Source organism: Phascolarctos cinereus, unplaced genomic scaffold (genome assembly GCF_003287225.1).
Source record: "Phascolarctos cinereus isolate Bilbo 61053 unplaced genomic scaffold, phaCin_HiC Scaffold_3;HRSCAF=262, whole genome shotgun sequence".
Classification (NCBI taxonomy): Eukaryota; Metazoa; Chordata; class Mammalia; order Diprotodontia; family Phascolarctidae; genus Phascolarctos; species Phascolarctos cinereus.
The window spans coordinates 208,377,241-208,390,149 of NW_027555736.1; the positions used below are offsets into that span (position 1 = coordinate 208,377,241).

Sequence of the window (12,909 nt, forward strand, 5' to 3'; positions counted from 1 at the left end):
TCTTTGGAGGACAAAAGGGTAGTTTCTTCTTCAGGGTATACACACATGTGTATATACACACATATGTATATGAGTGTATGTGTGTGTGTGTGTGTGTGTGTGAGAGTGTGTACGTATGTACACGTATCTCCAAATCTCGGAGACTCAGTTTATTCATTTTAAAATGGAAGGAACATTAGAGGCCATCCCACATTTTACATGAGAGGAAAATGGGGCAGACAGTGGTTTAGTGATTTGCCCAGGGTCATACAGCTGACAACCAACCATCTGTGAGGCAGAATTCAAACTTGGGTTTTCCTGACTCCAGATCCATCCCTTTCTTATCTACTGCCATACCTAAGATATTGAACAATAAAAATATAATTCTAGCTCTAAAGCTGCCTATAATCATTGAAATCTTCCAAGAGTAGATTGTGGTGGAGTTGGGCCTTGAAGATTATAGAGTGGTAGGGTCTTTAAAAAATCCTTTAAGATAAATTAAAAAGTACTATTTCTCTTCCCCACTAAATGTGCCTTTCTTTTTCACTGCTCACTCCAAGGATAATTGCTGTTGGTTGTTTTGGTCCTGTGTGATTCAATTTGATCAGGAATAGCCCTGTGAAATATAATAGCACCTTTTTTTCCACAAGTAGCCTTGATGTTTCCGAGCAGAAATTTGATTGTTAGTATCATTGAATGACATTGATATGGCCTGGCATCACAGGAAGAGTCTCCTCCCTGACCATCCTACTAGTACTCAGACAAGTAGTCTGATAGAAACATGCTGGTAGTGTCCTGATGACTTATTGCCCTCTGTGCAGACTGGGGAATACCAGGGAGCCTGTCCAGTCGGAGTCTAATCCTGCTGAATAAATTCTCATGAAAAGGAGGCAATAGACACCCTGTTCCTTCACTGAAATTTTTTTCTCTGAAAATTTAAATCTCTTTTCTTTTCTGACAATTTAAATCCCTTCTCGATTATGGTGGCTGGTGGCAGGTCAGGTATATATAGCAGAGGACAACCTGGGTCTGAGGTCTGAAGGGTACAGACAGTAAGTGCTATAGAAGTTCATGGAATATGACACCACTTTAGGTTGGGGTAGTCAGGGAAGGGTTTTCCAGAGATAAGGCAGTCTAAAGGGGTGCTGAGACATGCACACCTAGAAGTGGTTCAGATCAAGAGTCAGACTGCAGATTCAATTCAACATATTGTTTATTAATTTTCAGGCTAGACCCTGGATATACAAAGACAAAAACAAAATGGTCCCTACCCTCAAGGTAGAGAGGGGCAGGGTAAGTTGCAAGAGTTGCAAATGGAGGGGGCTGACAGACATTATTCATTCAGCCAACACTTTCAGGTGCTTGCTAGGTGAGGCAGGAACACTGTGCTAGGTGTGGAAGTGTGGGGGGCAGGAAATACAAAGATTAGGTAAGACAGTCCCTGCCCACAGAGAGCTTACAACTCAGGAGGGGTACATGAGACATAGACAAATTACTATACCTATAGTACAAAACGATACCTTTTTAAGTGTATAAGAGGTAAAGTGCTGTGTGAGGTCTGGGGAAGGGAAAAGACTATTACCAACCCTGGGGGTGGGCAGTAGGGGCCTGAGAAGGTTTCAAAGAGGAACTGGCATTTGAATTAGATTCAAAGAATGGGTGGATGAGTAGGATTTCAGAAGGTGAGGGCAAGGTCAGGAAAGGCATTCTAGGCATCCCCGAATTTCCTGGCTATCTCAAACACTGTTGTAAATGGCACACGAAATCATGGATTTCAACACTTCAACACTTGGAAGTCAAAATGGTGGCCGCGGTTTGGGGATAAGTTTGGGTGCAATAATGAGCAACCCACATTTCTGACCCTATTTTGGGCACTGTGACCAGGCCCAGACCAATTGGTCCCAGTAAAATGCCAAGGTTCAGTGATGCTCACTGATTCATAACATCCCTGAGTTGTTAGAATTACGGAGACCACTTCTGAAATGAGACTAGAAGGTTGACTTAGAGTTTGAAGAAATCAGAAGTTGAACCTCTCCTTCAGTACTTAGTAACTATATGACCTTGGCAATGTCACGTAACTTCTCTGGGTCTCAGTTTCCCCATATAAAAAACTGAAATACTCAAATGGATTCATGATCTTATGGATGTGGGTCTTCCTTCCCATGATGTAGATTGTAGAACATTCATGTGTACAAATTTTATGTGGCTATTATCCATATTCTTCCATAAGTTAATTTTAGGGGTCCACCCAACATGCTGGGGGGCAGTGCTTCTTGCTTCCTCTTCAAAGTGGAAGAACACAAGGAGGGCACACAAGCAGCTCTATGCAACCCATTCATAAAATGGGAATCATAATACTTCTAGTACCTGCTTCATGGAGCTGTTGTAAGGATTAAATGAGATAATTTACATAAAACACTATCAGTCAGTTATTGTTATTATTTATATATAGAAGGGCAATGAAGTAGTTATCACATATAAAGAAGACCTACTAGTGTGAGGAAATCCAAAAACTAGAGGGTGGAGAATATATGGAAAAGGATGACTGAAGGGAGAAAAAGAATTAATACTCTTCTGGGACATACCATAAGCCACCTGGACAGAAGGAGGAAAGGGATAAGGATTTTAAGTAAATAGTTCATAAATACGACACAAAGCTATGGAAGACGTCAATTATCTGTATATCTGCCAAAGCAGAGGAGCTGACAAATTCTTGACTTGGCTCAATGATAAATCCATTCTTCAAGAGGTGGAGAAATTGATGAGGGAAGCTCCTGTTCTGGTTCTAATTCTGACAAATAAGGTAGAGTTGATTCCTGATGGGAACCTTAGGGGGAACTGACCACTTGAGCTTTGAATCTGTGATAAAGAAGGAGAAGAAATTCAGGCATAATCTGACACATACCCTGGCTTTGGGGAGAGTAGATTTCAGAGACCAGAGGAAATACAGATTGGATCTCATGACCTGAAGTTCTCCAGAAAAAATGGCCTAACAGATGTGGGAATCTCTGAAGAGTGAAATTCCAACTACACAAACACAGATGACTCTGAAGAGGAAGAAAAGGGGGAGATGTCTAAAGAGAAACAATGGGGATGTACCAGGAAATCATCCATCAACTTAGATTTTTAAAAGGTGTATAGGAGATAGAAGTAAGTAATGAAGAATGATTATGGAAACAGGGAACAATGCTATAAGAATAGTATCAATAGTGCCAAAGAGTGAGTTGAGACTTAAATTATGTTGAAGACAAGTGGAAGATCGAAAAAAAGGATTGGGCCACCTCTCAGAGAGGATGGGATGATAACAATGGCCAAGAAAATGAAGAGCTACTTAACTGTTTCGTGATTCTGACATACTATGATTTTCTGGCCCTTCCAGCTCTAACATTCTACGATCTATGATTAGATGAAAAAGGCACCTGTTGTGGGATGTCTGGCTAAACCCCAAACATATCTCCCTGGGAGAGGTAGGGATTGCTATGTGTTTTGTTATCTTATGCCCAGGGCCTAGCACAATGTCTAGCTTAATAAATGCTTTTTTGGGAGGGGAACTGTGGAATGCAAAACTTTCACTATGAGTAATGCTACGTCATAAACTGCGTGCTATGATATTTTCAGGTATCCCTGGAACCAGTGACAAATCTCCCACTTACTTTATTATAAAAAACCAAACAAATCAAAGTATTTGTAACAAACACCTTCCAAAAGAAAAAAATATGACCCACTCAGGAATGTTTATGCCATGCTTCCAACAGATGGCTATATGTCCAGTTCAATTATGAGAAAGCATAGTTATACACCAAGATTTAAGTCAAGGATGAGGCTTATTGCCTTGGCATCACTTCTTCCAGGGGTTCAAATCACTGCTGCCTCTGGACCGTTGGCCTTTTGTCAAGCCACACATTGTGTCCGTTATCAAATGTGATTTTGGAAAGGGAAGATGGATGTCAACAGTTGAAAGGGGAGATAGTCAAGGAGGCAGTTCAACAACAGCATTATGAGAGAAGTGGCAACTAATTAAAAAGTGACTTGACTTTTCTGGGGTGCTCTGAGGTTTACAAAGTCGATCTTCACGTCAACCCTTGTGAGGAAGCACTATGTGCCCATTTTGCAGATGAAGAAACTGAGGCTCAGGGAGGTGAAAAGACTTTTCTATGGTCACGCAACTAGAGAGTATCAGGGATTTGAATGCTGCTTTTCCTAAATTTGATTTCAGTACGTCCTCCCCTCCTCTACTACCACAGGAAAAGTTGGAAGGATTTGGTGTAGGTGCTTATAAGACTGACCAATGCATAAATAATGCCTCACAAATGTCTCTTCCAATTTTGATCCATCCTCCAAACAGCCGCAAAAGTGATTTCCCCAAAGTACAGGTCACTCAATAAACTCCAATGTCTCTCTATTACCAAATATAAACTGGTTTTTAAAGTTCTTCAAAATCTGCTCCAAATTACCTTTGCAGACTTATTATATATTACTCCCCTCCCCACTCTCTGAAGTCTAACCTTTTTTACTGTTCCCTACATTAGGCACTCCATCTCTCATCTCAGTCCCTTTGCATTGGCTGAGCCCCATGCCGAGAATGCACGCCCACTCATCTCTGTCTATTTTGTATACACTCATATGTATAGATGTTGCCTCCTAATGATAGAATGTAAATTTCATGAGGGAGAGTTTGATTCATTATTGGATTTTATATCCCCACAGTCCAGTACAGCCCCTGGCATATAGAAGGTGGTTAGTAAATAACTAATCATTGATTATATGATTGCAGAAACCTTCATTAGAACCATTATGAACGACACACACTTTAAGCAGAATTCTCTTAAGTAATGTCTAGGGACAAATGCAAGATTTCTGGACCATCTAATTCTCTTCAACAAACATTAGTCTCCTCTCTTTGTATTTCTGGTATCTATAACTCACTCCTAGGGCAGTTGGCCTATCAATGCCCAGCTACCACCTTAAGAGAGAGCCTGGAATCCATCAGAGCCTGGAATAACAGTTTGATCATCTTGTTCCCTGATTGTTTCATGTGTAGTAAGTAGCCTTGTCTGCCCAAGGAAGCTGTTGGGGGTAAGGATCACATTTTATAATATATTAAAAAATACATAACCCTGTGCCCAATTTGTCTTACTCCCCACCCTCGAACAATATGCAGACATATATGCCAAATACGGATTAGACACCCAACGAATACTTGCCGACTGATGAATAGCAAAAATATCTGTGGTTCCGTCGGAATACACTGCCTTGATGAGGAGGGACAGAAGACTTCTTTCTACTATGAGGAAATAAAAGCTTCTTTTAAGATAAGGGGAAAGGAGATAGTCCAGGATATAGTCTATAGTCGGGCACTTTGAGGAGGAAAGCAGGAGCCTGGGCTGGCCTGCTGAAAGGGCATTCCTGCCTGATGGGGAAACTGCAGAACAAGGCCCCGAGGCAGCATGGTGTAAGTGGAGACAGCCCTGCCCTGGGACTTTAGCTAAGCCATGTGACCTTGGACAGGTCCCTTTTCTCTATGTCTCAATTCTCTCCTCTGTGAAATGGATATGGGACCTTTAAGGCCTCTTCTAATGCTAGTATTCTGGGTTCAAACTCGCTCACACTTGACTAGCTGATTGCAGACACCTTAATTAGAATCACAGTGGATGACACACACTTTAGAACTTTAAGCAGACTTCTCTTAATGCCCTATGAACCTACGCAAGGTTTCGTTCTAAGAATATCAGCATAGGGGCAGCTAGGTGGTGCAGTGGATAGAGCTCTGGCCTTGGGAGTCAGTAGGACCTGAGTTCAAATGTAGCCTCAGACACTTGACACTTACTAGCTGTGTGACCCTGGGCAAGTCACTTAACCCCATTGCCTAGCCAAAAAAAAAAAAAAAGAATATCAGCTCAATTCATTTCTCTTGGTCTCCTCTTTTGTGTTTTTGCTATCTATATATCACAGTTGCCCTACTGTAATAATCTTGCTCAGTTATTTCAGTTGTATCTTATTCTTTGTGACCCCTTTTGGGATTTTCTTGGCAAACATATCGGAGTGATTGTCATTTCCTTCTCCAGTTATTCTTACAGATGAGGAAACCGAAGCAAACAATAAAATATTAATTTACCAAAAAAGGAAGGTGACTTGCCCAGGGTCACACAGAAAAATTTGAACTCAGTTCTTCCTGATTCGAGGCCCGGTATTCAATCCACTGGGCCATCTAGCTGCCCTGTGACAATCTGTCATTAGTTTTTTTAAAAATGATTTTATTTTCCACAAAGGTTTTCTCTTTTATTTTCTTTCCCACATTTCCCTCTTGTGCTTCCGTTTTGGAGGGTACATGAAGCAGCGCACTGATTGATCGTATGTGTTGAGAAAGGAGGTTGTCAAGGGGCAACATGACTTTACTGGAGAGGGGGATGGCCTTGGAGTCAGGAAGACCTGAGTTCAAGTCCTTGCCTCGGACCCTGGCTGCATGACCCTTGGCATGCCAATTAACCTGGGTACCCCCAGGCTAGTGATTGCAGAGTTGGTGCTAACCTGCAGTGGCAGGTGTGAGCTCACCGGGAACTCTCTAGTCCGTAGCAAAATGATAGATCTGGTCCGCAGAACAAATATCCAAAAACATAAAACCAGAAGGTCGTCCCTGACCTCAGTTACTTGTTCTTGCCTCCACGGAAAAGGTTCTCTCCCTTTTCCGTGATGATGGATAGAGATTCACTGTGGGAGCAGGTGGGCTTTAAACTGGCTTTTTTCACAGTTGGTTAGTTGCACAGTCATTCATTCATTCATTCATTCATTCATTCATTCATTCATTCATACCTTCCACTGATGACCAATAAAATGTACTTGTAAAAGTTGCTTGGTCTAGAGGCAACTAGGTGGCACAGGATTTGGAGCACCAGCCCTGGAGTCAGGAGGACCTGGGTTCAAATCCAGTCTCAGACACTTATTAACTGTATGACCTTAGGCAAGTCACTTAATCCCAATTGCCTCCAAAAGAAAAAAAAGACAAGGAAAAGAAAGTGGCATGGTCTGCATTAGGAACATAGACTGAGGTCAAAGGACCAAAGAAAAGCTAGGTGATTCAGATCTTCCCCATGACTAGGCTCTGGCAAATGACCATTAAGAGGCAGGATGGGAGAGAGGCAGCGTGGCAAAATGATGAGAGAACCCATCCCAGAGTCGAGAAGACCTGGGCTCGAGTCCTGCCTCCAGCACTCACTGGCTGTGCAGCACTGGGCAAGTCACTCGCTGTCACAGCCTCCAAACTCTCGAAGCCTAGGAAGTTGCTGAGAAAGCACCGACCTGCATTCATCCACAGAGTTTCTGCATTTGGTGCCCCCTATACCAATGGAGTCATGGGCCTGCCCTTCTTTGCCCCCACAACATTTTATTTTTAAAGAAGCAGCACGGGAATTTCTCAGTATGGCTTGGTGGTTCTTTTTAAGGAAATGGCATTGTATGATGTCTTTCTTTCAGAGCCAGGGCTAATAATAGATCTTCCTATGAAAGATCTTAAAGGTCCAGGTATTTCTTATCAAAGCAGTTGTGAAAGGGACATACCTAAATTACTATGACCCTTCCTTCCTTCTCTCTCTTTCTTTCATTCCTCCCTTCCCTTTCTTTTTCTTTCCTCCCTTCTTCCTTCCCTCTCTTTCTTTTCTCTTTCCTTTCTTCCTTACTTCCTCTCTTTCTTTGTTTTCTTTTTCTTTTCTTCCTTCCTTTTCTTCCTCCCTCCTTCCCTTGCTTCTTTCTTCCTTTCTCTCTCTTTTTCTCTCTTTCCTTCCTCCTCCTTCCTTCCTCCCTCCCTTTCTTCTTTTTTTCTTCCTCCTTCCTTCCCCTCCTTTAGTTAGCCTTGCAAACCCTACTGGGAAGTGAGGTGCTTTTAATATTAAAAAAGGAAAAAATTAAAGAAAGAGGTTGTTTGGAATTTCTTCTCATTGCTGGCAAGGCTTAGAAACAGTTCTGAGATGATGCATAGAGACCAGAGAATGAAAAGGATGAGAAACGGCCCAGCCTCATTTCCTTACGCACCTTAGAGGGATCCTTCTGCAATTACCTAGACATGATGCTGGATGGTTTTTAAAGGCATCAGGTGAATGTCACCTCAGCTTGTTTATCTGCCTACAATGAATGTGTGTGTATGTGTGTGTGTGCGCGCGCGTGTGTGCTTAATCCAGATCTTCTCTCTGGGTCCCTGACAAGTGCTCAGCTAACATTACTGAATAAAATGGATTTGTTCAGCGTGAATTCTAATCAAGACCCAAACTTTATAATAGAAGGAAAGGAGCTGTGTGAGAATCAGGAAGGAGGCAGTCAAGCACAGATAGAGGAATGTTTTTCCTCATTGCAATTCAAAAGCCTGAAATGGAATCTGACTGCTTGGTCAATTCTTGCTCAGTCGGCTAGCAACCATAAAGGAGAAAACACTATTAAAAAAAAAATACCAAAACCCATGTATACAAAATAAATGTTTTTTCCCCCTGGACTTGGAAATGCTGCTCTGTCAGCTTCTAGCTCTAAGTGGCAACAATTCTCTTTTTAAGAAAGAGTATGAGTTATATAGTTCAGAGAAGACTGGGGAGGGAGGGAAGAAGAGACAGAGATTAACCAGCGAGCTAATAAAGAAGGTGTAGAATGAAGGGATAATTTGACATTGGTTAACAGGTCAGCAACTCTGAAGTTGCGAAGCAAGAATCAAGATCCTTCTTCCATTTAAAGGATAACAAACAGCAAGAAATTAAGTCTTAAAACATACAACCCTCCCTTCCATCTCCTCTTCCTCAGCTGAACCAGACCACTCTGTATGACGTTTAATACCCCACAGAAGAGCTAACGTGGTGTCTCTCTTCTACTGCCTATTACTGCTGTGTAAGCTTGGCCTCTCTGAGCTAGGGTTTCCTCACCTGTATTTTTTTAAAAACGGGGAAGGTAATCCTTGACCTGTACACCTCCAAGACCTACCTGTTTGTGAGGATCAAATGGGGTACTGGAAATGGAAACTCATTTTGTAAAGTGTAAAGCACTATACAAATAATAAGGCAATTTTAAGGCATTAGTTGACCCAGAAGAAGAGAGTTTAATCTTCTCTGTGATGCTTCTGTGATTAGTTTTTAGAGCTGGTCTCAGATTTAAGGAATATATATATAAAAAAAAGAAGGGGAAGAAAGACAATTTCATTCAACACAGGTCCCTTGGAAGGCAGCTGTTTGGGGGAACAAAGTTCTGCCAAGGGCCAAGCCCGTAGATGATGCCAAACTGCCACCAATGTTACGGAGCCGTTGTCAAGGCCTCGCAGGGCAGACAGTTCCGCTCTGTTTGCTTGGTCTCTTTGATGACAACTCCTTCTGTCCTTTGCCCTCTACTTGGCTTCCAGTGTCCAGAGCTTCTCTCTATCTATCTATCCCCGCTTGTTTCTGCCAGCCTGTTGTTCATAATTGCCAGAGCTCCCACCCCTCCTGAAAATCCTTTGTGTCTGGCTGACACATTGGCCTGTCGAGGACATCCATTGGCTGTCTCTGACAGCTGCTTCTGTAGTATGGCTAATGAGACCTTGTTGGAGGCTAGGAAGTCCTTCATGGAGATCATCTCTCCTGAGAGACGACGCCCATCTGTTTCACTCTCGATCACGCCATCTGTCTCAATGGAGATTTCTTGCCCACTCCGCACATTGCTGGGAGTTACCACATTTCTCCGTAAGAGTAAGGCTTTTCTTTGGCACTGGCAATAGTGGCATTCCATTTTCTTCAAGATCCAGTTGATGGACTGCTTGATGAGGATGGAGATCACATTGAACAAGGAATAAATGCAGCAGACCCCCATGAGGATGAAGACAAAGTTGCCAAAGCGATAGAGCCCTTGGCTCTCATACTGGGCATTCTGGCTACTGACAAGGTCGCCAAAGCCGATGGTGCTGAAGGCCACAAAGCAGAAATAAAGAGAATCGAAGTAGCTCCAGCCTTCAATGGGTGTGTACATGGCCGAGGCACAGCAGGAGATGATGAGGGAGGCCATGCACAGGATCAGCATGACATAATACACTGAGGGCTTCCATCCCACCATGCTGTCTGCCTCGGAAGTTCCAGAGCTTCTCTGGTTATCAGATTGCAGCACCCCCTTCTTTCTGAGCTGCCTTTCATGGCATGACTTCATGATGAAGGCGATGACTGTAATCAGACGCTCTAAGAAGAGGTTGAAGAACAAGATGGTGCCCGCACATCCAATGAGACCATAAAATATCAGAAAAACTTTGCCTCCCACAGTTGCTGGTGTTGTCATGCCAAAACCTGGAAGAGACAAAAAGGAGGAGAGGAGTAAATGCAAAAGGGCCTTGGCATGTATGGGATCAAGGTCTTAGTTTTGATAGACTGACAAAAGAGCAGAAGGAAAATTACCTAAAAAAATGACTCCAATTCTTTCTACAAAGAAATTCCCATTGTATTACTAAATGAGGCAAAATAATATGACAGTGATAACAATTGACATTGGCACCCTTAGATTTGCAAAGTACCTGACAAATATTATCTTATCTGGTCTTCAAAACAGCTCTGTGAATTGTGTCCCCTAATTATTATAGTATCCCCAATTTACAGATGAGGAAAGTGAGGCTCAGAGGGGTTAACTGATGTATCTACAATTATACACAAAGTGTTACAAGGAGGATGGAAATGCTTCACATCCCATCCTGCCACCATTCAAGACATGAGGACTCATTTAGTGAAGGCATTTTATCAACTCTTGACTCTAACTTGAGCATGCTCTCTACTGTATAACACTATCTCTAATGTGTAATGGAAAAGAACATGGAAACCTGGAACCAGGAAAACTGAGTTCTGGGCCTGGTGTCACCTACTTGTGTAGGCCTTAAGCATTTTACTTCCCATTAGAATGCAAGCTCCATGAAAGGAGAGATTGTTTCATTCTTTGTATCCATTGCTCCTCCTCATTCCTAGCACAGTTCGAGGCAATTAATAAATCATCGATTGATTAAGTCTTGGTTTCCTCAATCTATAAACTTTGGGGTTGGACAAGATAATATCTTATGTGCCTTCTAGCTCTAATATTAATGATAGTTCATAAGACAATAAAGTTGTTTCTAGATAGAAAGTCTACTACTTTTTTAAAATACTGATATAATGTCCCTCCTACATCCCCAGGTCAAGTCCAAGACCATCAGTGCTAGGGCAATGCTGGGGAAAACTCATTCATATTATCATCTCTCCAGCTAGCATACCACACTTTCCCAAACCAACTGCTTAATCCAAAGTTCCAGAGGTCATTTCTCTAGGTCCCAATCAACAAGGAGACCAAACCTCAGTGACATAGCTGATTCTGTAATCTGGACAAGTGGGTTGCCCCAGGAGGAGCCAAGGAACTGACCTACTGGACAAGTTTAATGAATCACTAATCAATTTTCTAACTCAATTAAATTCTCTTTCCCTAAGAATACAAACAACACTCTATAGAATAACACACACACACACACACACACACACACACACACACACTTATTCATAGCTGCATTTGGAAAAGGAAATGAATAGGATATAATTAAGAGATGGAAGTAGGTGGCTTAACCCAATTTAACAATTCAGGAATGTCCAGGTAAGATGGCCACATCAAGTGACTGGATGGGACCAGGACAGTGGAAGAAGATGGAGGTAAGCACTGGGAAAGAAATCATGTTTATTTTGCAGCCATAACTTCTAAAAGGTGGGTGTATTATCATGGCCATCTTTTCTTTTTCAATTGTTATTTTTGAATAATAAGTATGTGTATCTTAGCTCAGTGATCTTCACTGTTTATTATTCACAGGAAGCACAGTAATATTAACATGAACTAGTGCTTACGGTTAGCCCTTAAATTCTCCCACTATAGGTCAGGTTAGACTGAGATACACAAAGTGGAAGACATGACAATGAATGAATGGGTGCATGGGTGGGTGAAAATACATTTATTAAGTGCTCACTGTATGCTAAGCACTATGCTAAAGGCTAGGAATACAAATGGAAAAACAAGACAGTCCTTGCTGTCATGGAGCTCAGATTCTAATTGAAGGAGACCACATACACGGGAGAATTTGGTAGCAGGGTGGATGGAAGGGCTTGTCCTAAGGGCACAGCTCCATAATAGATGGCAAAGTCCAGACATGCTTAGGGTTCATTGAGAAGTATCAAAGTGATTTTGATCAATGCAATGGAGGTGTACTATTTTCTCACTGGAAGAACTTGGGAGTTATAAAATAATCAGTCATGTCCATAGGATGTGTCATCTCCTTGAATGTAAGCTCCAAGGGGGAAAGACATTCTTAATGCATTATCACATATTATAGTTATCTATGTGTGTTTGTCTCTTGTCCTTTCACTACACTATAAACTCTATAAGGGCAGGGAATATTTTTGTTGTCATATAGCTGTTTCTGACTCCTTGTGATCCCATTTGGGATTTTCTTGGCAAAGATACTGGAATGGCTTGCCATTGTCTTCTCCAGTATGTCCCCATTTTACAGATGAGGAAACAGGCAAACAAGGTTAAGTGACTTGCCCAGGGTCACACAGCTAGTAAGTGTCTGAGACTGGATTTGAACTCAGGTCTTCCTGAGTCCAGGCCCGGCACTGTATTCACTGCATCACCTAGCAAGGAACATAGCTTACTATTATTACTGAGCAACTGTGATGTGTAAGGCATTGTGAGGGATTTAAATAGGACCTTCTCCTCTAATAGGGGAGGTATTATTAGTTAAAATTATTATTATAAATTAGCAGTAATATTAATTTGGAGACAGAATTCCAAATGACCTTTGAATGCAATCTCTTCCAGGAAATCATTCTGATTTTTCCCTAGACACTAGTCAGAAATTTCCTCATGAATTTTATGGAGTATTTTGTACCTTTTATACAAGTATCCTGTATTATTTCATATGAATATTATTTGTATACA

The 12,909-nt window shown here is 41.8% G+C and overlaps 1 protein-coding gene across 1 annotated transcript in view; it reads right to left on the reverse strand.

Annotated features, from left to right (window-relative positions):
* Positions 1-1,174: 1,174 nt before the first annotated feature.
* Positions 1,175-12,909, reverse strand: part of KCNK13 (potassium two pore domain channel subfamily K member 13) — a 255,404-nt gene continuing 243,669 nt past the window's right edge. The window contains exon 2 of the mRNA XM_021000229.2: positions 1,175-10,256. Coding sequence (XP_020855888.1) covers positions 9,367-10,256 — 890 coding nt within the window. The 3' untranslated portion in view covers positions 1,175-9,366. The remainder of the gene's footprint in view (positions 10,257-12,909) is intronic.